Genomic DNA, 26,409 nt, shown 5'->3' with positions numbered 1-26,409 from the left:
AGGGAAGAAGGCTCCCATACTCAAGTCTTCCAACTCCAACACCCATCCAAAGACCAGGGACAATTCAATCCTCTTTATTGGGCACACTTTATTCTTAGCACTGTTATTAGATATGACAAGACAAAAAGGAAGACATGGTCCTGCTGGTAGGAGTTTGTCATCTAAACAAAAATCATAGAACCGGCACAAGAATTGAATGACTCAAAGGATGATATTTTGGAGTATATCTTTATTTGCTTTTAAATTATGTTTTCCTTCAGAGATTGGGTGAGTGACAGTCTCATTGATGCAAATTAGCATTGGTGGGGTTTGTGGAAGAAATTAGTTTTAAGGAGGGATTTGAATGGAGAAGGGGGTGTTAGACACTGCCTTAGGTTGTTCAAAGCGTAAAGGACAACATGGAAGAAGGCAAGAACCTGACCAATCGGGTTCTCCATGTAATTTAGTAAAGCCTATGAAGGTTTTGGGATCATCAACATTAGGTCCATACATATTACAATGATTAGTTCAGATACATTTGTGTTTACTTTCAGGATTAAAAATCTGCCCTGATTATCTGAAATTGACTCAGAGAATGTTACTGCCAGTGCTTTATAGAAGAGTATGGCTACCCCTCTAGATGTGAATGACAAGCAGCAAGACACTGTTTCTTCTACCCAGTCATGTTCTACATTAACAGTCCTATCTGTGGTCAAGTGTGTCTCCAGCAAAAGCACTACATCTGCCTTTGCTCTCTTTAATAATGAGTACACTTGTTTTCTTTTAATTGGAGTGTTGAGTCTCTTTACATTCCAGGAAATAAAATTGAAATTCATGACCAACATTTTTCTCATATGTCATCTTACAAATGAGGGGAATGGAATATTTGTGTCATTTGCTCTATTGCATCCCACCCTGCTCCCCTCATGCAATCCCGTGAGAGTGGAGACACAGATTTTGGATTACCTTGCCAGATGCTCGCCACTTGTCAGATTGCTACCAAATAAGGTAGGTGCAGGAGACTTGGGGGAAGGCATCAACATTAGATGCAGCCACCTAGTGAGGCTTGCTGTAAATCCGTCATGTAATTTTTCTGACTATGAAGATCAGGAGAGAGGAAAGGGAAAGAAAGATGGGTTGGGCAAGATAATGGCAACGGGACACACACGAGAACCAAATAGAATATAACAAAAAGGAAAACAAAATAATTTACAGGAATGTATGAACATTTGTGTACTTGGCAATGCATGTTGAAAGAACATCTCTAACTATGCATAGTTAAACCCTTTTCATACTCTGGAGGGACAGGTGTAGGTAACCTGTCACTACTCTCTGGGGTCCAAAAATTGTTGTAAATAACAACCCCACATGGGAAATATCCCCAACAAAGGGGAAGATTTGAAGTCCATAACTTAGCAAGTGTCCCAAAGGTGTTATAGTTGTCTCTGAGATTGTGTAGGACGCATAGGCTCAGAAGGGTTTTGGATCAGGGACACTGTGTCTAATTACAAGCAGCAGATTCTTGTAAAGTCAGAGTTCCCTTGTGGTGGTAATTTTCTGTTGGAGTTGCCATTCCCTATATTTCAAACCATTTTCAACCACTAAACAATCCAGCTGTTACCCCAACCTTAAGTGCAAGCAGCCAAACCAGTGTCCCCAGACACATAGTTTGCCTGCTAAACATGTTTGGTGGTTACATTACAGTAATGCAGCAATATAAGGAGGTAAGCTAGCATGATTGTAGGTAACTTCCCTTACTGTAGTCTCTAGGTCCATGCAGCAGGTATCCACCAGCAATGGCATGGCACAGTCCAAATCAGAGGAGACCACCTTCCGTTCTCAGGGTTCTCAACAATGTGCAAATACCCCTGACTCACTCCAGCCTGCCTACCTTAAGAGAGGCTGGCCTTCCCTGCATCGAGCCACCTGATGCTTGCTAAGAAAGGGTTCAGAATGAATTTGCTGTAGTTCACCAATGTGGGGTTGGGGGGTGAGGGGAACATGTTTTATGTTTCTACTCCCTCAGCATCAGACAACTCATTAAATCAATCACAGACACAACATTTAACAGTTAGCAGGGTGTTACATTACCTATTCATACATAGTATTACATATTAATCAGTGGGACAGTCCATGCATGTCTGTGCTATATTGTCATAATTCAAAACGCCCTGTAGAAAACACACAGCATATATATAGGTCCCACTTCACCACATCCAGCTATGAGCAAAGGTGGAGGGCTGTCAATATAATGGGAGTGAGTTAGGCCTGCAAGAATGCCAAGGCAAACAAAACACCAGCATTTGGTGTAACCAGGAACAAAACACACCAAAAGTCATTTCTAAGTTATTTATGAAGCTCTCTGGCTCCTGAGGTTTTCAGAATGAACGGGTCACATTTCCAGCTATTACATGAAACAATGCAGGAAACCTCATATAACCCTTTAGGCCCTTTTGTTTTACCAGTGCCCTAGACCTGACAAAAGCTGCCCTCTGCTCCACAACTTCCCTTGCAAAATTCTGAAAAATGGTGATTTTAGATGAGGGATTGTCCCAGCGAAGCTTTCTTTTTCTGTTACCATGCCTAGGACAGATTCTTTGGTTATGAACCTGAGAAATTTGATTATCAGGGCTCTGAGGTTAGCCTCAGGGGCAGGCCAGAGACCTGTGAGCTCTTTCAATATACAGTAGAATATCAGAGTTATGAACACCTGAGGAATGGAGGTTGTTTGTAACTCTGAAATGTTCATAACTCTGAACAAAACGTTATGGTTATTCTTGCAAAAGTTTACAACTGAACATTGACTAAATACAGCTTTGATACTTTACTATGCAGAAGAAAAATGCTGCTTTCCCTTTATTTTTTTAGTAGTTTACATTTAACACAATAGTGTACTGTATTTGTTTTTTTGTTTGTCTCTGCTGCTGCCTGATTGCATACTTCCAGTTCCAAATAAGGTGTGTGGTTGAATTATCAGTTTGTAACTCTGATGTTCGTAACTCTGAGGTACTATTGTAAAGTATAAAGTCTGCAGGCAGACTGAGAATTTCTGTTTAAAGTCTGGGGATAAATTCCAGAGGTTTCCCTTGTTCTTCTCCCTAAGGGACTCCTATGATTATAAGATTGTTTCTGTATAATCTGCCTTCCAGCTCAGTCAATTTAGCTTTAATTAATTTTATATCCCTGAGGTGTATCTCAATTTGGGCAGCCCTTCTACTGGTGACTGTAGCTTTAATTGCCAAAGTGTCTGTAGCCACTTTTTGAGTCAGCACATTCTCACTGTCCTCAGTGGTGGACATCTGGGATGGGATTGGAGGGCGGTGTCTCTCTTCTTTGGGATTTGCAGATCGAAGAGGAGCTTGCCATTGCTACTTGAGATGATCTCATAGGTACCAGCACAGATTAAGGTGTACAGTTTTTGGCTTCTGGAGGGGAAAAGGATGGTGTCCAGCTGTAGACGGGGGTGGATGCTGGTAGATAGCCTCAGCACACTCGGGAGTTCACTCTGCCATGTTCCATGACCCCCTTGAAGTGCAACATAGAGATTTTTAAAACTGACTGAACTTTTTGAATCCTTATTAACTTCAAGATGTCTATTTGCCCAGAACTAGATAAACCAATTTTAGTCAGTATGTAGGTGTCGCCTTCTAAAAAATCAAATGTACATCCTGTGAAAATTGAGCAATAACAATAGATTAAGTTTTCAGGAGGTAGAAGATAGGCAAATCCACCAGTGGGAGAGAAAATGGAATTTGGGAATGTCTGACATTAAAAATTTATTTGAAGCAGAGCTATGTAAATAAAGAGGATCTGAATACAGTTTTCTCCTTTGTGTTTGCTCAAAGTCTTCAGAGAAATTAGCAATAACTATCCTCAGGTGAGGCAGAACAACACATTTCTCCCAGTACAGTGACACATGACTTGCATGAGGTTTGAGGGAGGCAAGCTTTAAACCATATTCTGAGGCATCTCTACACTGGAATTCAAAGCATGTTAGCCAGCGCCATGTTTAAAAACAGTTCTTGCTAGAAAGGTGCTTCAGGTCCCAGTGAACAGAGTGTCTAACCATGGTCTTGTAAATTATTTTATAACATGTTATATTTTATAGGCTACATTCACTGAGTTTGTTACACAAGTGGCAAGTTCAAACCATTCTTTTGCTTTCCAAGTTAGAATAATGCTTTTAGCTAATATAATATCACTTTCCATTTCAACAGTTCTTTTCACACAAGGATTTCCAAGCACTTTTCAAACATTAATTTATTAAGGGGACACAAATGAAAAATCACACTTGTGTCTGAATATTTTTTAATACTTACTATTGTTACAAGTAACACCTGAGAGTACCATAATTGAGAACAAAGAAAGAAGGTTTTCCACCATCAGAGCTCTGAAGAAACTGGGTCAGATCGAACAATTGAGGCACAGGCCCAAACCGCACTGTCCGATGGGAAGCAAACAATCTAACCTAGGTTTGTCTGTAGCACAATAGGTCTCACAACTGCTGCCTTTAGGATTGTGCAGGTTGTACTTCTTTCTGCTGCTGACCCATTTTGCTGTTCAGAGCAAGTGGAGGAGATAAATCTATTGATGGTCCTTCCTCCTCCCCAACCATTTGAGGTTGCTTGCTGTCCAGGGGGCACTAGCAGAGATTGCAAATCTGGCCTCTTTGTGGGATGTTTGAAGGGCTACAAGGAGGGAGAAGGCTCCTTGCCATCTCACCTCTTTTGTGCACTAGCAGACGGATCAGCCACAGTCTGGGTCAATATCATAACTAGATTGTATCACTCCTGGAGTGAGATCTTATAAGTGGATTTTTATAAGCGTATTATAAATCACTGAAAAATACTGCTGATACAGTCTTAAATATGCTAACATTAGCAGATGCTGCTGTAATGCAATCCACACAACCTAATTAATAAAATCAGAGTTCTGACAACAAAGTGAACACAGTAAACTCATCACAATACAATATAATGGCTTAGAGTTAGTTTCTCCATTGATTTATTTGTTTTATTTATGGATTTAAAACAGTTCTCATTGCCTAGCAATCTGCACATCCTACACTAGTAAAGAATCACAATGTTACATAAAATACGGGTTCTCCAAAATAAAGACTTCATAACAAAATCCCTTCTGAAAAGAAGTCTAATGGTTGATTTAAAAACATCGTTGAACAGATACATTTCATGCCATGATAACCAAACATATGTTTAATATTCCCATACCTAATAATCATAAGTCGAAATTCCTGATCTAATCATCTTCATGCCCTAAATATGCAAACATTGTCACAAATGAAAACTGATCTATTGCTTAATTGGATATCTTTCCTAATGTGATATGAATTCCACAGGCAAAATCTCCAACACTGAATTAAATGGTGGAGAGATTTAATGCAAACTCCTATAAATCCAAATTGCTGTGATAAGAGGAGTGAAACTGCCGAATATTTGTCTACCTGTGTTTGTACAGCATGTAGCACAAGGGTGTGCTGGTCCATGACTAGGGCTCTTAGTCACGACAGTAATATAAATAATAATAGTAAATAATACTTAGTTTAAACACAAAAGTATATTCAAAGGGATCTGTTCTCTTCCCTCCATGCACAGGGAAATAACACATGGACATCTCATATCTGTGAAGAGAAGAGAGCCCGGAGAGTTGTTTCGCTTAAAATACACACAATTTATGTTAAAGGAAATTACATATTGTATATTCTTTACTTTGTGTCATTCTGTGTTCTTTTTGCGGTTTAAGAGGTTTTGCTAACAAAAATTCTGGGAACTCACTGCAGGATAGCACTTTAAAGCTCAAACACTTTGTAAAATTAGTAGCATTATCTTTCCAGATGTGGAATTTGCTTTTGAAATTATGCAAACCCACTTGCAAATTTTACTGTTAGCTGGTGTAAAAAAGGACAAAGTGCCCTTTAAGACTTCAGTGTTCTACAGGAGAATAATATTAAGTTTGGAGGGTCTTTGTAGCCAGTGTCTTTTTTGTAGTTTTTTGTAGTTTATGGTTTAACGTTTTATAAAATACCATCTATAGAGATTAGATATAGATGTTTGCAGATGGATGATGAAATACAGGTTATGCAAACAAACCTCAAAGCCTGGAGCAGACTCAGAGGCGGAGTTTAGGTGATCAAGCAGGGATCAATAAGGCAAACCACTTTATCCCACTTTGGGAAGAAGAAATATGTAACCCCTTGGGACAGCAACCCTTTATTTGGCTGTTTAGGGCCACAACGGCTTCTGCTGCTGTGTAAACAGTAGGTATTACTCCTGACACAGGACTCCCCAAGTGCTTTACAGAGCTTATCCCGTTTCACAGATGGGGAACGGGAGATGCAGAGCGTCTCAAAGCAAGTCAGTGGCCAAGCTGGGCATTGACCCCTGGGCAGTACTGTAGGTCAAATGTACGTCCTGCTCTATTTATGGCTCTCAGGAGCTACGCCCGCTAAGCCCTTGCCCTTCCGCAGCCCGGGGGCTGCCCGCTAGGGGCTCTGAGCAGCGGCTCCAGGCTGGCGGCTGCAGGTTGCCAGAGCGGTCAGAGGGGGGAGCGAGCGGGACAGACTTTGCACGGAGCTCCGGTGCCAGAGCCTCCCCGGTTCAGGGAGAGCAGGAGGGAGCCAGCCAGCCCGGCACTTTCCTTTTGGGAGCGGGGAGGAGCAGCAGCTGCGCAGGCGTCTCTCGCACCCTGTTGATTAGTCAGTGCTGGGATGGCGTTTCCTGGGCCAGTCGCAGCTGCGAGCCGAGCGGGGAGCAGCCCCGGGGGGCTGGAGGAGCAGCCGCAGCCGCTGGGCGGGTGTCACCTTGCGCTTCGCCAAGCCTAGCATGTCCCGGGGAAGCGGAGGCGGAGGTGGAGGCGGCGGCAGCAGCAGCCGCCGTTGAGCAAGGCGAGCTCCGTCCTGTTGGCTGCAGCACCCCGCCGGGCAGGAGCCGCCGCCGCCTGCCAGCCTGACTCCCCCTCCCCGGGCCCGGAGGCGGAAGGGAAGATGGACCCGGGCCCCTCGCTGGGATCCAGTCTCAAGGATGTGAAGTGGAGCGCGGTGTCCGTCCCCTTGGACCAGCTGGTTAGCACCTACCGGCTGCCCCAGCTCGTGCGGCTGGACAGCGGTGAGTAAAGCCCCGGGCCGGGGGGGACGGGGACCAGGGCTGGGAACAGCAGCCGCCCATTAACTATTAACTTCTGCAGACTCGGCGGGCGGGAATGGCTCCTCAGGCACATCCCGCGCCTGCAAGGCAGGGGGAGACTCCCCGGAGCGCGCGGCGCGGCCCCTGCACCGCCGGGGGGCTGCCCGACCCGGGGCACAGGCGTGAAGTGAATTGCCCGGGGACCCCCAGCTTGCCACGGGCAGAGCTGCGGACAGAACCTAATGGTAGCCCGCCGCCTTTTGGACCTGCGCTTCTCCAGCTGTTCCATCCTCACAGGTCCAGGGGTCCTCTCAGTGACTTGGGTCCCAGCACGTTTCCTTGCGGCCTGCTCTCATCTCTGGGGCCACAAGCCTCTGCCAGGGATGGATTCTGACAGGAGTGTGTGAAATCCCTCTTTTTCAGTTAGCCTTGGTTTGCAAAAAGACCTTGAATGCTTTCTGGAAGGAACTGCATGTCTCTTGTGGGTCTGGGGCTGCTTCATTTATTGGGGTGCAAGTAACCCATCATTAACTGTGGAAAATGCAGAAGTGAGGGGATGTTTATAAGGTTAACGATTAGCTCCAAGAGTTTCTAGCTTGGAAAAATGTTACCCCCATAAAAATTCAGATTCTGGTTCTGAGGGTGGGGAGAACTGCAGAATGCTACAACATACTAAAACTGCATTTGTTTTGCACTCTTAAACCAGACATCTCTGCTTATTAGATGTTACAGTAGAGTTTTGGCTCTTTCACCATTTTCTTTCTGTAGTCTACTGGTTTAAACAAATTGGATCATGCTCTTTTGTGTGTATGAGTTTGGGGAAGCTCAGTGAGTCCAATGTAATGTCAGTTGGGAGTCTTTGAGAGTAAAAAAAAATACATGGTTAAAAATCTAGGAGGACATTTGCAACACCTAAGGCTCAATCCTGTGATTACATGTTGTGGAACCTACATCAAGGCCAAAGTACAAGGAATATTAAATAAACCAAGTAGTCTAAGCCATAAATGTTCATCATGTTAATGTTGATTGAAAGGGCAACAGACCTGTTAAAAAAAGGTTACATGAGAAGTCTGTAAATCTCAAAGAAAAGGAACTTTTTATTACTATACCTCTACCCCGATATAACGCGAATCTGGATATAACGTGGTAAAGCAGCGCTCAGGGTGGGCGGGGCTGCGCTCCAGCGGATCAAAGCAAGTTCAGTATAACGCGGCTTCACCTATAACGCGGTAAGACTTTTTGGCTCCCGAGGACAGCGTTATATCAGGGTAGAGGTGTATTTACTTGTATGCTAACCTACAGTCTGTAGGTCAGCATATTATTTTCTATTAAAATCTGGAAATTAGAAGTTATGCCCCTGATAGAATGGCTAGTAGAGCAACATGCTACCACATGAGACAAGAATTTGGGAATGATATTTGGTATTGCTGCTCCTTGAAGGTTTGGAGTGTCATGGAAATAATCGTCGATTTTCAGAGACCAGCAACTGGTGGTCATAAAAGTATTATGCCAGTCACAGAGGGAGAGTTCAGGAGGTAGAACTTGGGTGAGAGGGATCAGTCCAGAGAGAGCAGCTCAGGAGGTACAAAAACAATGGCTTCTTCTTGGCCCAATACAAATGTAGGAGTGATTGGTTTTCCCTTGATGTGTAGGAAGACAGCTCGTGTTTGGGTGCCTGTTGCAGCAGTTACGGTACTTTCAACGTGTCATCTATGAAGTGACATGGAGGGTTTGAGTACCAAGTTTTGCCTTTGACTTAAAAGTTGTCCTTTTATGGCTTTGAGACTGGGCCAACATGCTTAAGTAATATCTCATCTTACTTTATCTGCTCATCCACACTGGAATCAGCCTATTGCTTACCTGTCCTTATTATAATCCTGAGGTGATGGGAGCCAGAGCTTTTTGTAACTCTGCCCCTTAATTATGCAGTATCTTTCCTATATCGCTTTGTAGTGCTTGTGTCCTGATGGTCAGAAGTAGGGTGAAGAAAAGATTTTTCCGCCTTAACTGCTGATTAGTTTTATAGTATTACATCACAGGGCACTGCAATATTTATGTGAAAGCTGTTATGTTAATGTAACTTGTAGTGTAGTAACACCTTCTGTGACTTGAAGCAGCTAAGATGGCCTCCGACAGTTGTGCTTAAGATTGTCAGGTTGCTGGAAGCAATTCCAGATGTAATATGTCTCTTGATAATCTCATAATTCTCTCCCAGGCTTATGTGGTCTATGCTGCTTCTTCTTCATCTTTGTTGACTTGCCATCATTGTTGATGTGACCTTTTTTGACTGCCAAATTCACAGTCCATTTTGGTCAATTTCACAGTCCTAGGATTTAAAAAATTGTAGATTTCAGCTATTTAAATCTGAAATGTCACTGTGTTGTAATTGTAGGGGTCCTGACTGAAAAAGGAGTTGGGGGGGGGGGGGTTGCAAGGTTATTGTAGGGGGGTTGCGGTACTGTTACCCTTACTTCTGTGCTGCCTTTCCAATGGTGGCACTGCCTTCAGAGCTGGGCAGCTGGAGAGAGGTGGCTGCTGGCCGAAAGCCCAAAAGTAAGTGCATGGTATGTTATTGCCACTCTTACTTCTGTGCTGCTGCCTGCAGAGCTGGACCCTCAGTCAGCAGCCGCCATTCTCCAGCCACCCCGCTCTGAAGACAGCAGCACAGAAGTAAGGGTGGCATGGTATGGTATTGCCACCCTTATGTCTGCGCTATTGCGGCCAGTAGCCGCCGCTCTCTGGCTGCCCAGTTCTGAAGGCATCTCAGAAGTAAGGGTGGCAATACTGCGACCCCCCCCTAAAATAACTTTGTGGGTCCCCCCTGCAACTCCCGTTTAGGTCAGGACCCCCAATTTGAGAAATGCTGTTCTCCCCTACAAAAACTGTACAGTATAGGTTAAAAGCACACAAAATACCAGATTTCACTGGGGGAGACCAGATTTCATGGTCCATGATGCATTTTTCATGGCTGTGAATTTGGTAGGGCCCCACTTATTAGAAGGGCACTGGAAGCTTTTTGGGAGCAGGGAGAGCTCTTGGAAATAAAATTATTATTGGCCTTATGCCCCAATGCTTCTCTCTCTCTCCCCCCCCCCCCCCCCCATCTCCCTTGATTTGTTGTTTGTGTCTTGTTTTTGGAAGTGGTGAGAGGAGTTTCTTATAGTTATTGAGGAGGCACAGATACCGCTCAACCTTGCACTTAGATCTTTCTGCATCTCTTTAGAGGTCTCTGTGCGTTAGCTTGCGGTGTCACAGATTTGGCAGTCACAAAAGTCAGTGTCTTATAAAGAATGCAGACAAGATTAAGACTCCCTCACTGGTACCAGAGAGTGTTTTCTGCCTCAAAAGGGATTGTCTTAGGATGGGAGGGAGGAAGCGGTGAACCAGAGACCAGAGCTTTGTCCCCTGAAGTGAGAAAGTAGAGTTTGTGTGATATTTATACGAGTGGCTGAAAGACTTGTCATTCCAGGTCCTCTGTCTACACTCTGGATAACAAAGCCACTTATGGGAATCTGACAGAGGACATCTCTGAATTAAGGATAGGAGAAACCAAAGGCAAAACCTATTGCTAACATGCATCCTCTGAAGTTTAACACACTTTGTAACTTGGACAGGTAACACCAATTCTATCAGGTTGCATTGGGTTTTTAAAGTGAGCTTCACTGAAAATATTCACAACTTGTAAACACATCTGCCAACATTTACAAACCTTGGTGCCTGAAGTTAGTTAGCCTAAAACTGGCCTGATCTAAAAACAGTGTTGAGTATCCACAAATCCCATTGTAGTCAATGGGGAGCTGCATGTGCTCTGCCCCCTTTGAAATTCAAGCCACTTTTAGTTAGGTGCCTATATTCAGGTGCCCTAGGTTTAAAATGTTGGCTACTTGAGTCTCCTCAACCAGCTGCTTTTCCCTTAGTTTACTTTTAACAAAAATTAACATTCTTTGGGGGAGTAGCAGGGGGAGTAGAAAGAGGGATTGAGGAGCTGGAGATTTTTTTTCATACGTCAGTGTTTGTAAGACTTCATTTTTCTTGTTTTTGAACAGTTGCTGTCCTGAAGCTTTCTAGCGATGTGGAGATTATTGTAATGTTGTCTTCTCATCTCTTTTGTGATTTAGGTCTTAGAAAAATGGAATTATTAAATTGTTTGAGTGCAAGAACTTCACTGCTCTGTTGTCAGGGACTGTCTACCCTGTGAGGAGAATCAGGGTGATGCAAATTGCTGAGCGCACCAAAGTGTTGCAGTCTAACTGCCCCCCATGGACACTGCTGGCATGAACTAAAAGCATCCTCTTTCAGACAGGACCGTGTCAATGCGAACTAAGTACATTTTTAGTTTGCACCAACAGCATCCACACAGGGCATTGAAAGTACAACACTTAGGTGCGCTCTGCAGTTTATGCCCCTGTAGTCTGCACTGTGGCGCAGTATAGACATAGCTTTAGTATCATCATGTCCGATGACTTCAAACTGTTAATAAAGTGAAAATGAATGAATGAAGTCACATTTCTTGTGCCAGAATCGCCTATAACTTAGAATGCAGATATGAACATCTTGGGAGAATATTCCCTCCAAATAGTTCTACTTGCTCTGTAAGCACAGTTACATACACAGGAAATGATAAAAATACAGCTGATGTGAAACAGAAACATTTATTGTCCAGAATCAAGATCTGAAATATTTACCTGAACTAAAGCTACTTTTGGGTTAGGGAGAGTGGGTTTGGGGGGTTTCCTTGGGGAGGGGAGGAGTGAGGGAAGAAGAAATCTGCCTAGTTATATATAAACTGCACATGGTAGTAGTTAGGCTGTGACATCTCACCTCAAATTGAAATTAAAAGATATATATTTATAGCTTCTGATGAAAACTGGGCTAGTTCAAGCTGTTAGGAATATTTAGTTCCAATTTCTAAATAGCTTGCACTTGGTAATTCATCATAATGCCGCTAAAGTGGTTAGTCCTCTGAAATATAGAATGGTCCTTAAAGATGGTAAATACTGTATTTCAGATGCTGTTGGTTTTGTGTCTTTATTAAGTGCCTATTGCCATAGCAATTGCCGGTATTTATATATTAAAAAAAAAAAAAAGCTACATTGTCACCTTAACAAGTGACAGTACTTTGACTGCTATTACCATGCATGTTGCCAGTATGTCTTAACAGGCTAAATATTAATAGAAAACCCAAGGTAACCAAGTGCAAACACAACTAACAAACACTAAGCTCACTAAATTGGCTCTGTCAGACCAAGGAGAACAAGTTTCAAAAACAGTAAGAACTGGATGAGAGAGTCCTGCCTCCGCCCCCTGAATTACACTCTAGGAGATGGAATCCTGGCCTCATTGAAGTCAGTGGGAGTTTTGCCATTAACTTTCAAGGGGAAAGGATTGCACCCCAGGATTTAACAGCAAAAATACCTTTATATGACCTTTACTCGCACTGCAGGGTATTAGGCGAGAGCAGGTCTCTGAGGTAATGGTGTCTCAGCCTGTTCAGGGATTATAAATAGACAACAAATTACTTAACTTTAGACCTTTCTGGTGAGTTATAATACTATCTTCTTTATCTGCTAAATGAGTCAAAACTCCATGTAGAGCTTATCCTTATTTTCTCAAGGTTTTTGAAATTTCTGGTAGCACTGGTGTAGTCTAAGGATAATCTCGGAAGCCGGAAGAAAAATGCTATTAAGACTAAGAAGTGGAAAATTATGCTTTGGTTAAAGAGTTAAACTGCATGGCTTTTTGGCAGCAAATGGTGAACTCCATGTCTGGCATTCAAATCCAGCTTTTGTTTTTAAATAGGAAAATTCAATGTCCTACTGTTGTCTTATTTATTAGGACTCCTGTCATCCTAGCACCATTGTTAACTTTTGACAGCTTGCTATTGTTTGTTTTTTATCCCCAAGGAGGGACCTGGGACCACATTCCCTCTCAATTCCAGAGACTGGTCTCTCTCTCGATGAGATCACTATCACTGCAGTCTGCTTGTACTCATCCTGTGGATAAAAATATTTCCCGGTGCTGTCAGCTATTTAACAATCATCACTCCAGAAAAAATATTTAAAACGAATGATACTAGTGTTTTTAAAATCAAACATCCTGGCACTAGTCTGGCTGGGTAGATAGCCCAGCTTGAGGCACCAGTGTTCAGAAGTCACTTTTGGCTGTTCGCTGAGCCTAACTGAGAACACCACTCTGAATTCTTCTGGAGATAGTGTTGATGGATCACTATAAGTTATTAAGACTCAGGGGGAAATAATTTCTTTTGACTCGCAGCATAAATGCAATATTTGTGGTTGCTTTAAGGCAGACTGACTGAATTATGATGTGGATTTCAAGGAGGGAAAGCCTATGAAAAGGAGGGGTTGTGGAGTTGAGTGAAATATCTTATGAACCCTGATTAAACTGTCTCTTAAAAACTGCACTGGGAGATACTTTACTTGATCTGGCTAGGCTTGAGGTTGCCGGGTTGCTGCTTGGGAGGAACAAGCTTTATTTATTACATTGTAAATCCTGTCCTCAATGAGGTACCACACCAGAGGTAACTTATTTTTAAAAAGGTGTTTAGAATCATAATAAGCGATTTAGAAATTAGAGATGGAAAAGACCTCTATCTACTCCATTCCCCTGTTAGTGCAAGATTGTTCCCTACAGCATGTGAAGTGTTTAGTCTAGTTCTAAATGATAAGATAGTGTTGTATGGTTTCGAGTCAAAGAACATCACACTAAATAGAACAGTTTGACTATGTACATAGTGAACAATTGACATTGCATCCTTTTACAAACTCAGGGATATCCTTGAAATTGAGCAATGGTTTTATACTAAGAATTTCACTCCTCTGAGGTTTGTGTGGTATCGTTTATTGTGGATAATCTTCTTTCAAGAAACTATTGCAAAGTGCTGTAGTATTTGGAGGAGGTGGTAAAAACCACTTCCGAAAAACCAAAGTAGATCAAAAAGACGTGAGCCCATCGGAATGTACATGATCCAAACACCCATGCTGTGTGAGGCAAGCTATTGTACAGTGTGCAGGTAGGTGACGGTTCAGTGAGTAGGTAAAGCCTCCAGTTAGGAGAAGGCAAAAAGACAGGATGTACTTTGGAATTAGTGAAAGCTTACCTATGGCCTGACTTTTTCCCATAAGTATTGAGCAGCTCTGAAAAATCAGACCATTAATGTTTGAATTGCACATATGTCAATGCACACAGTTAATATAATCTTCCACCCTCTGCCCCACACACATACTTTCCCTCGTGGTCTGCTGATTCCATCATCACAATTGAGTGAAAAAGCAGATGACTGCCTGCCACTAACCAGTGCTTGCTGTATTTTCCTTTCCAACAGGCAGAAACGTGTTCCAGAAACATTTTAGTGAAAAAGCTTTTAAATTGTTTTAAGTCTGCTGCTACCTTGGGGCATCTATGAAAATGATAGTGCCCTCCTGGAGTTGGAGTCCAAGTAACTTGGCAACACCTATTCTCAAGTGTAGAACAATCTTCCAGATGAGGTGGACTTGAGTTGACTAATGTGTCTCTGAATTTTAAAGCTAAAAACCCTTGTTGTTTGAGCCTCTTGTTGAGTAGCAACTTCAGATACAATAGTGTGTACTGTATGTTCTTGAATCAATATGCTACTTCTATTATTGTGGGCTCTTGATATTATTGTGATAGTGCTCTGCTATGGTAGTCAAGGATTCAGAACAGTTTGTCCTAAGCTGCTATTTTCACATGCTCATAAGTGCTCAGATATCACAGGGATGGTACCTAGATAAAGGCACAAAATAGACCTTCTGTGCTGAAATTTTGCACTCTTGACCTATGCACAAAGATTACCTTTTTAAAATAAAATATCTAAGGAACATCTCTCCAGCAAATTTTTTAGTTCAGGAGTAGAAGAAAAAATATATATATTTTTTTAAATGATGGCTCTGTTTTTTAATTATTGTTATTATTAAAAGAAATTTGACAAAGTCTTCTGGGAGATTTAGTGCATTGGTTTGGTTTAATCTTTTAAAATATCACTTAGGACTGTGGTTCTCACCTTTTTTCATTTGCAAACTCCTTTGGACATTTCGAATGTGGACCCTTTTGGAAATCTATTGCCTGTGTGTGTGTGTGTGTGTGTGTGTGTGTGTGTGTGTGGTTGAAAACTAACTGAACAGAATTCAGTCTGTCTTTTGCGGACCCCTTAGAGCAGAGGTTCTCCAACTTCATTTTACCGTGACCCCCTTCTGACAACAAAATTAATACACGACCCAGGAGTTGGGACCGAAACCTGAGCCTGCCTAAGCCCCATTACTTGGGGGAGGAGGGGAAAGCCCGGGTGGGGGTGGGACAAAGCCAAAGAGCTTCAGCCCCAGGCAGGAGGCCTGTAACCTGAGCCCCGGTACCCAGGGCTGAAGCCCTCAAGCTTTGGCTTCTGCCCTGCCTGGTGGGGCTTCTAGGGTTGCTAGGTGTCCGATTTTTTTTTTAGCGGAACACCCCATCAAAAAGGGACCCTGGTGGCTCCGGTCAGCACTGCTGACTGGGCCATTAATGGTCCGGTCAGTGGGGCTAAGGCAAGCTCCCTGGCTCTGCGAGGCTCCCAGAAGCAGCGGCATGCCCCCCCTCCAGCTCCTATGCGTAGGGGCAGCCAGGGGGCTCCGTGTGCTGCCCCTGCCCCAAGTGCCAGCTCCGCAGTTCCCATTGGCTGAATTGCAGCCAATGGGAGCTGCGAGGGCTGTACCTGTGGATGGGGCAGCGCGCAGAGCTGCCTGACCGTGCCTCTGCATAGGAGCCGGGGGGGTGGGAGGGAGGGAACGTGCAGCTGCTTCTGGGAGCTGCCTTAGGTAATCGCCAGCCTACATCTCTGACCCCCTCCTGTGCCCCAACCCCCTACCACAGCCCTTATGCCCCTTGCACCCCCTGAACCCCTCAATCCCAGCCTGGAGCCCCCTTCTGCACCCCAGACCCTTCATCCCCAGCTGGAGCCTGCACGCCTCTGGCACCCCAACCCCCAGGCCCAGCCCTGATGCCCCTCCCACCCTTCAAACCCTTCAGCCCCAGCCCAGCATCCTCCTACACACCAACCCCCTCATCCCCACCCCAGAGCCCGCACCCCTAGCCGGAGCCCTCACCCCCCCTGCACCTCAACCCCCTGCCCCAGCCCGGAGCCCCCCTACCGCACCCTGAACCTCTCATTTCTGGTCCCACCTTGGAACCTGCACCCCAGCCTTGACCCCCCTCCCATACTCCGAAACCCAGACCAGAGTCCCCTTGTGCACTCCAGAACCTGAACCCCCAGCTGGAGCCCTCGCCCCCTCCTGCACCCTGACTCCCTGAGCCAGCCTGATGAAAATGAGCAAGTGAGTGAGGGTGGGGAAGGTGAGCGAGAAAGGGGGAAGATGGAGTGAGAGAGGGGTGGGGCCTCGGAGATGGGGCAGGGCAAGGGTATTCGGTTTTGTGCGAGTAGAAAGTTGGCAACCCTATGGGGCTCAGGCTTCGGCCTCAGGCCCCAGCAAGTCTAAGCCAGCCCCGGTGACCCCCTTAAAACAGGGTCATGACCCACTTTGGGGTCCTGACCCGCAGTTTGAGAACTGCTGCCTTAGACATAGTCCAGGGACCCCAGTGTCTGCGGACCACAAGTTGAGAACCACTGACTTAAGGACACAAATTTAAGGTAAACTCAATCAGAAACTAAGATAGGATGCCCAAGTAAGTAGGGTAGTTCTTAAGAAACTAAAAAAAGTGTTGTGCAATGTATTGTTGTTTCAAATGGTTGTAATAAAGCATGTCACAAGGGACTAGCATTAAAACTGACATGGGAAATAAGTTAATATTTTTAATACCTTTATGGGTCAAGGTGTTCCTGGTAATTTGAATTAAATGAATTCAGCACTCTTGTAGTAGTCCGGTGAACTTAAGGGAACATGCTGAAAAGAAATGCTACAGAATATGGGACAACATGGTATAGCAGTTAATTTCAGTAACAGGAGCTATGTTCCAGGAATTCCACCTGTGGTTTGACTGCAGCACGAATATTGGTATTTTGGCATAGTGAATAACTAGCTGTCAAGATCTGAGAATCTCTTACAGGAAAATACTCATCATATTAATAACACACATACTGCATATGACTCAAAAAACAAACTTCATAAAACACTGTGTGCCAAATTACTTAAATCTCTTGAATTTTATATTTATGGTGCTTTCTGTTAGTTTAACTATGCTATTTACATGTTATTCTTTCTTGTACAGCCTGCATTTTCCATACTATATATAGCTCTGTAGCTAGTCATGGTACTTTTATAAGCAAATATACAATAAAGACCGTGTTCCTGCTCTGAGAGCTTTGTACTGTAATTTAGACTTAAAATACAACACAATGATGAAAGACGATGGTGTGTGAGGAGGTAGGGAAGTATGTTCATGTTGAGCAGATCAAATGTTCCCTAGACTGTTTTGGAAAACTAGCAAATCAACTGCAGGTTTTGTAGGGAAAAATCATCCAGCCCCATTCATGGAGTGGTGTGAATAACTGGAAGTCACAGAGCTAATTACATTTAAATTGATTTACATCCTTACGTCCTAGTTCTTGGAAGAACACTTTCAAATATCGGTATAAAGTTATTGAAAATGCAAACTTCTATTTGCTGAAAAGACCCAAATCTCTCTTCCTTCCCCCCCCCATCCCACCCCAGCTGAAGGTTATAGCCACATCACGCATTTTACATCTGATCATAAAACATTCACTTTTGAAATTGTGCCCATGTAATTGTGTTATGGTCATACTTGTCTGTTCTCAGTCTTCAAATTTGAAACTTGTTCATATTTGTTCTAGGAAAAAAATGTCGTGCCTCTGTGGATGGTGAGTAGGAAAGATGAGAGGCTCATTGAAAACGTACCTCCCTCAGATCATAATACAAGATATGACTAGCTATGTATGTGTATGGTACCACACAGTGTTCAGAGAGCGGGTGTGGCTAGCAGCAAGCCGCAAAACTACAGCAAGTACCATTCCAGTGTAGGTGAAAGACAGTATATAGGAAAGTAAACACTTTAATTAAAAAAACAAAAATTATAGTGCTCAATAGTAAAAGTGCTTTGTGAATTGTGGGTATTATTCTCCCTTCACCCTCTTAGAGATAGGGAAGTTGGCCATGGAGATTTTTGTTTCTCAATATTGTATGCTGCTTGACAAAAGTGGAATCTTTTCTCCTTTCTACATTTTTTTAAAAAATCGTTACGTAGAAAAGTTTAAAAAGAAGATGATGATTTTTTGCCCTTAATAATATGCATTTGAGACTTGGCTTATAGGAAGGATGGTTTGGGTTTTAATAAATACTTCCAGTTTGCAGTTGAACTAGAAAAATAATTAAAAGGATACAACAAGATAAATTCTTATTCAGAATTAAAGCTATAACTCAGTTTTACCCTTCCGATGGGCATGGTGCAGTAGTTTGAGTTGTGTTGCCCTGCTTGGGCAATAAAAATGAGATAATGGGTGTTGTGCACACAGACCTGGTAGAGCTCAGCCTCGTGAGCATCCAGCTAGAGGATTATGGTTGGAGCACACCACACTGGGCCCCATCTGCTCTTGAAGCTTCCTGAGCCTGAGCAGAGTGCAGGCCCTGGCCCTGGCTGGGGTTTCTAGGCATACTCTCAGGGTATAGATCCTCTGGCTAGCACCCCCTTCTGAGAGCTGGGATACCAACTGCCCAGACCCTGGGACCAGCGCTGACCCCTCGGACTGCCTTATAGCTTAAGCATGTCCTCTCCCCCTACTCCAGATGTGTGGTGCTTTGGGTTTACAGTGTTTTCTCTGGTGCAACAGAACTTTGCACAGGATGCTAAACACCATTACTCTGTATCTAGCATAAGAGATACACAGACCTAGACAAAATGAAAACACCTATATGCATTTCCATGCCTCAGTTTCTTCAGTGCTCTGACGAGTTCTTTGGGTGTGGGCAGAGTCCTCTGGGGGATCCAGGATCTTTCTCCTGTAGCTCATGGAGTCCTTCTCCTTCTCAAGATCAGCTCACTTTCCTTTGCCCTTGGCTGGTCCTTCAGGTAAATAGGACATCTCTCCTATAATAGCATGCCCCTCTCTCCTGCCAAAAGTGTCCTGTGTCTTGCTTTGTGATTCCCTCAAGTTTATATGTCGTGCCATATGGATCTTTTGTTCTGCTCCTGGGGATTGTCCACTTCCCCTCTCTATAGAGAAGTAGGAGGAACTAGCTTCCCAAGTGTTTCCACTTGAGTGGGTGACCCTTTAAGATCTAACAACCAACCATGGTACCTGATTTGGTAGGTACGTGCTGTGGCCTCCATCATTTGCTGAAAAGGGCAACATTGAGGCATTCCATGATTCAACGATTTCTCAACATAGACATGTTCCCCAAATCATCACATGAGGAGTAATGTAAATGATTTTACTAAAACGAGCTACCCTAAGCATGACGTGCTTCGTTACACTGGAGTCTCTCTAACTTTCTGGTTTTGTTTGTTGCCGTGAATGGGGTTGTGTATGAACAAGACCTACTTAAAGCATAAGTGAAATTACAAGCCCTTCTGGCCTCTTGTGTCAGTATATGCAGGCTTTGACTTGTGCTAAAAGTCCATATGAAGTTTTGTCTTGTGAGTTACTAGTGTACAGTAACATTTCTTCTATTCTAATGCAAACTGATTTTGAGTCTTTGTACCCACTTCCAGAATGAACTAAAAGCACGTGTGGGATATAAAAAACAGAGTCTAGCTAGAGAGTAATGATGACTTCTTCCTTTTGGCCTGAAAAGCTTTGCCTGAACACTACCTACATCAGTTATTTTTTTCGTTTGGGCAGTCTGTCCAAGGTACTGTCAAGTTCAAACAGTGGTCCTGGTGGTCTGCAAACAGAGATCAATGCTTCACAACGATAGACTCCCATGAGAAGTGAGCATGACGTCTTTGTTCCCAGCACCATTAGCCCAGAAAGCAAGTGGCCTTGTTTATATAATATGTTCAGAGAACATATTCGTGCAAATGGCATTTTAAAATATGAAATATAAATAGCTGACAACAAGACAGCTTAAAACAATTCCTCAACTTGCTTGCCTTGCTCAGGAAAAGCCAGAATGAATAGATGGGGCTTACAGTAACAAAGTTAGGCTTAATTGGCCCATCAGAGGAAGCACATCCTATATTTTAAGTCTTGGAAGCTAACATGATGTTCATAATATGGGCCTCCTGCGTCTAAGGAGAGCTAGTAAGTTTCCTAACTGATCTTTGCTTCCAGTCAGCTTCTCCATTCTTGATCCTATTAAGGCAAGTCAAACAATCTTTTTTTTTTTATTTTGTTTTATTTATTTTTTTTAATGTTTAGTATTACCAGCCCCAGTCAGCCAAGAATCATGGTACTTCAAAAAGGTAAGTTTGGGGTTCTCTGCCTTTATTTTATTTTGAGTTTTTAGTTTTCACGTTTTCAAGCTTTTCACAATAGTGAAGGCTAGAAACTTTTTTTAAATGATAGCTGAAATGCTCACGTAATCATATGACTCTAAAGATGACACTTCTTAAAGCACTAAATATCAGGAGACTTGGACAAAATAGAGTGGGCAACACTGTTTACTTCCAAACATGCTGCTAAGTATTAAGTCAGCTGTTTAATTAAAGGATTTGTTAAGACTTCCCACAGCAATGCGTGAGAAACCATGCTAATGGTTCTGCTCTTGGATCAGTGTTATAGCTAAATGTTATGCACATACAGTATAGCAAAGTTTGAATTGCCTCCTATGATGAGCAACATTAAGGAATAGAGTGGTGGCTTAGTACACTTTCTGTTGCTGTCCTGTGTTTTGGAATGCAAGCGGTAACGTTGGAACATTATTGCAGAGAAAGACTTTTCTGTGTGGTGATGGTGGGAGGGTTGCGTGTGTTGAAAGATTTGCTCCATGTCATTTGGCTTGTGTTCATAAAAAGGAAACACTTCCGATTCTCTGGGATGTTTCTTCAAAAGATTTAAAACAAACACAAACAAAAACCTTAATGAAGCCTAGATTGTTACTCTTGGCTTTTCGCTTGGTGGGTCATAAACACAAACTGAATCAAAACACCAAGGGAGAAATCCTGGTCTCATTGAAAACAATGGGAGATTTGTAATTGATTTCACTGGGGCTGGAATTTCACCCTAAGTGTCTTGTTACCCAGAAATCTGAATACTTAAAATATTTTTTACTTATATTAAGTGGTGGTTTGAACAGAACTTATGAGTCTCTGAGACCCAGGCCTGAAGCTAGAGAAAAGCTTCCATTGGAACAAGCTGGGATTTTCAATGGTGTTGTGACCCAATGGGAAAAATCAGGCTTCATTTTATTCACTGGGACTGCTGTAGAACTCTGATCTTAAAGAAACAAAACTTTTCTGTCTCTGCTGGCTGGTGTGAGAGGAGTAGGGGGTAGGTAGTGCAATGGGTGCCAATGTGAGTTACGCTTGTGTTTGTCTACTGTATTGTATCCAGCTCTTGCAGGAGAGTTGGGGACTGAGGGGGTGAAAGCTTGATTCCTAAACTAGTTAACACACTGTGTGACCATAAGCAAGGGTGGATCAGGCCCTTACCGAGATAGGAGACCTCAAAGTAACTTATCGGTGCTGCAAGAAGTGTTGTTAGTGATTCTCAAGTATCAGAGGGGTAGCCGTGTTAGTCTGAATCTGTAAAAAGCATCTGTAGATGGCATTCTTCTCATTTGTTCAATACTGAACTGCAGGGGGTTGGGAGTATTATGGCATTCGATGTCTTGTCTCTCAGATGTGATTTTTAAAATTTTGTTTCATCTTGACTAGTTGTGCCTACTGAAGATGCTGTTGGGCACGCTCTCTCCCTAAAAATATAGGGTTAATCGTGGTGTCCTAGCTAAATTTCTTGTGATTAGATTCTGTCTACCTATGACTCCTCTGCCGTTCCATCTGGATGCTGCATTTCCCACTATCAGCTGTGTAGTGCTGCTTTCTCATGTAGCCTAGCAGTGCTTGTATTTGAGGGGCTGGTAAAGTGGGGTAGTTCAGAACTTAGAGAAGGGGAGAGGAATCCCATCTGGGTTCTATTCCCAGCTCTGCCATAGATTCAGCTACAACAACGTTGCATACATAGATTCATTCTGTCAGTTTGGGCAAGTCACTTAGTACTTTAAGACACACCAATGATGTTGCATGCTGGGAACAGCATTGTTCTCTAGGATCCGTGCAACCTTCTTTGCAGGGTATGCTTCCTTGGGTAGACTCTGTCGCTTTCCATTCCTGCAAGTTAGTTGCTGTAATTGACAACTCCTCCCCTTAGACACCACCCTGCAGCTTCAGTTGATTTTCTAATATGCAAATACAGTATTTGAGCAACAATGCCTTTTGGAGTTGTACAAGAGCTTTCAAATGTTGGGGCCCTTGTATACTCTTTTCCTTTACTCTCCTTATTTAGCTAAGGCCAGTGTAAACAACCTTCTGATGTTTTTAACCTTTTATCATTGGCTTCTGTAAGTTAGCAAAGGTTTCTTTCTACAATATTTCACAATTTTCGTAGGGTGCTCTGTCAGCAAAAAAACAACTGTCAGTAATGGACCTTGACCTTGTTGCAAAACAATTGTTCATTGTCAATTGCATATCTCAACTTGACTTGGTTGTTGGCTGAATGATGGCATCATGATGTGTGTCTGTGAAACCATTCCTGTATGGGCTTCAACATTCTACTTGCAACATTAGTACTTATGATGCAACCAAATACTTGTAATGGATTCCCAAGACACAACATTAAGGGTACTAATAATCTGGGTTTTCCTGTGATTAGAAGAACACCATCAATTTTAAAACTACACTTTGTACTTGTTATAAGTTACACTAAAGATTAGAGGGAATCCAGAAAAGATTTTTCACCCAGTTTGCTTACTGTGTGTATTTGACATGACTTTCCTCATTGTTTACCTTCTCCTTTTCTTTTGGTTTTTTGCCAGAAGAACAGAGAAGACACACCTTTCCTTTAAAAAACACAAACGTGATTGTAAAACCTCAAACTGATAGGGGAACTTAGGGATGGAGGAGCAGATGTGGTACCTGAAACGACTCATAAGAAGTGTGTGTGTGTGTGTGTGTGTGTGTATTTGACTAGATTGCAAGTTGATGGTGTCAATTTTAAAGAAAGCATTGGGGCTGTGATCCAACCACCACTCCTGATTGTCTCCATTAATAAGAACCAAGTATCTTTAAAGAAAATGCCTGAGTGTTAATACATTTGAAATACAGTCAGAATTATAGCTTTAAATATTTGTGGATTCTACAGAAAATGTATTGGAAAGACATTAAAGGTTTGAATAATACTGCCAGAAAGCTTAGTTACAAACAAGTCTAAGATATACCCACAATTTACATCCCATTCTCTCTGGACCCCTGCCTCAGAAGGTCTTGGTATCCTGAGGATGAGAAGGGGAACTATTTTAACTAATGTTGCCATGAGATTCCTTCATCATCCACTTCTTTCTTCTGACACTGATGACCAAGTCAGATGATGATTCTGTCAGGCACTCTATCCTAATTAGTTCATTTCAAATAAACAATTAAAATAACTAATGCAGAGAGATTTGTCCCATGTGTTGCATAATTAGATTAAAAAAGGACTTTCTCTTATTGCTCCTGGAATTTAAAACCTTCACTCTTTTTAACTGTTCCACGGTAGACTTGGATTTTAAGTGTTGAAAAACTGAAATGTACATCTAAGTGTGATGCCTTGCAAAAAAGCTTCAGTGTACAACTACATTTCTTTATTTGCCCTGTTTTCAATTGTTTGAAATAAGAAAATGATAGAAATAGAGGGGGAAACTAAAATCATAGCCTGTCAAACTTGTTCAATTTGTTTCTTCTATGCTGAGAGAACTGTTCGCTAAAACGTTCCCACCTGCCCCCTTACACAACTGTCCTATTAGGTGCTGTAATGTCTCTTGGCAAAAATAAATTCTGATGTAGTCAAGGAACTGAAAACTACAGTGGTTTGAAATCCAATAAATGAGTGACAAAACAGCACTGCTGGTCTGAGCAACCAGTAGCAGTTTTAAAGACTGCTATCTTATGAGCTACGAGAACCAGAAATGAGACACCATTGGAGAACTGTGAATCTTGGCTCTGGAGGTTCAAAATCTCTTGAAACTTTAAAATCATTTTCTAAAACCTAGTAAAACTAATACCTGTACTTCCACTGCCCTCTTCCAGCAAAGTCTGAGAGGCTGCTGCTGTGCATACAGTGACTGCTTATGGCACTCAAAAGGAGCTATGGCACAGAACAGCTGCTATTAAAAGTGCACCAGGAATTACTTATTACAGCAACAGTTTAGGTCTTTAAGAGTGTGTGAATGTGTGTGTGTGGGAGAGAGAGAACTATGATAGAGGCACAGATACTTAATTTTTGTGAAATTATTATAAATGTGTCCGTTAACAGTCAGTGAAATAGCAAAAACACTGAAGGGGTGAGAGAGAATCTTAACAAATTAGGTGAACCCCCCAGTAACGCCCCATACTTATGATTTCTCAGTGCTAGAAATGCTTGTTGTACCATTACACATATTTCCAAATACTTGTTCAGTACCAGTGACCAGAAGGCAAAGTTTCCAATCCTTGTCGACCTGAATGTATTGGAGTTTTTTTCCATATTGCTATGGGTATTGTTCTTCACAACACCAAATGTTTTAATTCCCTCCCCACATTCAAATACTTGTCAAAATGATATCATTCAATCAAATTCTTATCACAATTTACAGCTGGAATATTCATCACATTTTACTCTTAAACTCTTTCTTTTCCTCATTATAAGTCTCTGGAATATGTTTGTATGGAAGAAATATGATGTGCAGCCTGTCAGTGGTGGTGAGATTAGATCCAGGGGGTACTGGATTAAGCAAATAACAAAACCAACCCACCCCCCATGGTTCTATAAAATTAAATACAGAATGAAACATTAATGCCTTATTAAGGTGCCTCATTTACACAACTGATGTAGACACAGTCTTTGGCAGTGGGTTCCAGACTTTTTCCGTCATGCCCCCTCGCTCCGCCCCTCCTTGCCCTTATTGGAATCTATCCATGCTCCCCTCTGGAACTGCGGTCAGAAGCTAGATCTGGGGGCCAGGCTGTGGCTGGTGGCAGAGTGGGGCTGGATGGTGCTCCCTTCCCGCCCCCCAGGGGGGCTGGTCCGGGCCCTGCCTTGCCCCTTTGAACATTCCTCCGTACCTCCCACAGTTTGGGGAACACTGGTCTATGGTCTAAATTGGTAGCAAACTGTAGTGCTGACTTTTTTTAGTTAAGATTTTGATCTTATCAGAATTAAGCAGGAGAGCAGCTTGCATGCTCTCACTGATATTAAGAGAAATCCTATCCTCTTAATTTTAATACTCCGACTTTACAAGAAACGTGCATTTCTTCCCTCCCCAAAATCTAAGCTTAGAAGTGGAATTACTCAAATCTTTTTTTCAGATTAGTTAAAAAGTAATCTGAGGGAATAAAGAGGCACCTGTTCTACAAGGGAGAAGTTGCTATGGTAATTCAGTATAACCATGCCATAGAAATAAAACATGATACATTGGTAACATTCTCCTAGGTCATGAGCTGGATGGGAAATAAACATTGATTAGCCTTTGGCTAGAAAAGATTGTCATGCTGTTCTCATTTGTGTGATCTTTCCCAGCTGTTAAACCAAAGCTGGGCAGTTTGTGTGTTTGAAACATAGTAACTATCGTTTTAATTATACTGGAGTTGATATTTAAATGGAAAAGACTATTTTTTTTTCTCGATGAGAAATATTGAACTGCTTCCAAATGGCTACATGCTACTGTGCATAGTAGAGATTTTGACTGTTCTACAGTACTCTGCAGTTTCATGGTAAACCTACCACCAGAATATCACACTTTCTACATTGTTTCCATCCCTTATTGTAAATAAGCTCAGAAAAGAGCATGTCCTCCAGTCTTACCCTTAATTTTGCATGAGAATTCACAGTATCCCTTCAATTAACATTTTAGAATCTAATATATAGGCAAGTTGACCATCTCCTTCGGGATTCTATTCCACTGTTCAGTTGTTTTGTACTAAGGATTTTTTTTAAACTTTCCCACCATTGCTAACACCAATGCAATGTTTTAAAAACACTGGCAAAGCTCCTATGGCTGTCAACACCAGTTCACTCTTGTTTGGTGTAAGCAACAGTGAAAACGTTGCAAAAAAAAAGTCTTGTTTTAGACCAGGCCTGTGAAGAACTTTTTCCTTTTTTTTTTTTTTTTTTTTTTTTTTTTTTTTTTTTTTTTTTTTT

The 26,409-nt window shown here is 42.4% G+C and overlaps 1 protein-coding gene across 2 annotated transcripts in view; it reads left to right on the top strand.

Moving 5' to 3' along the window:
• Positions 1–6,552: 6,552 nt before the first annotated feature.
• Positions 6,553–26,409, top strand: part of GAREM1 (GRB2 associated regulator of MAPK1 subtype 1) — a 142,963-nt gene continuing 123,106 nt past the window's right edge. For both annotated transcript variants that reach the window (XM_026661837.1, XM_026661832.2), the window contains exon 1: positions 6,553–7,100. In XM_026661837.1, the coding sequence (XP_026517622.1) occupies positions 6,980–7,100 (121 nt within the window). In that variant the 5' untranslated portion in view covers positions 6,553–6,979. The remainder of the gene's footprint in view (positions 7,101–26,409) is intronic.

This window comes from Terrapene carolina, unplaced genomic scaffold, assembly GCF_002925995.2.
Source record: "Terrapene carolina triunguis isolate 2854851 unplaced genomic scaffold, T_m_triunguis-2.0 Scaffold58, whole genome shotgun sequence".
Lineage (NCBI taxonomy): Eukaryota > Metazoa > Chordata > Testudines > Emydidae > Terrapene > Terrapene triunguis.
This window is presented reverse-complemented; position numbering and strand designations above follow the sequence as displayed.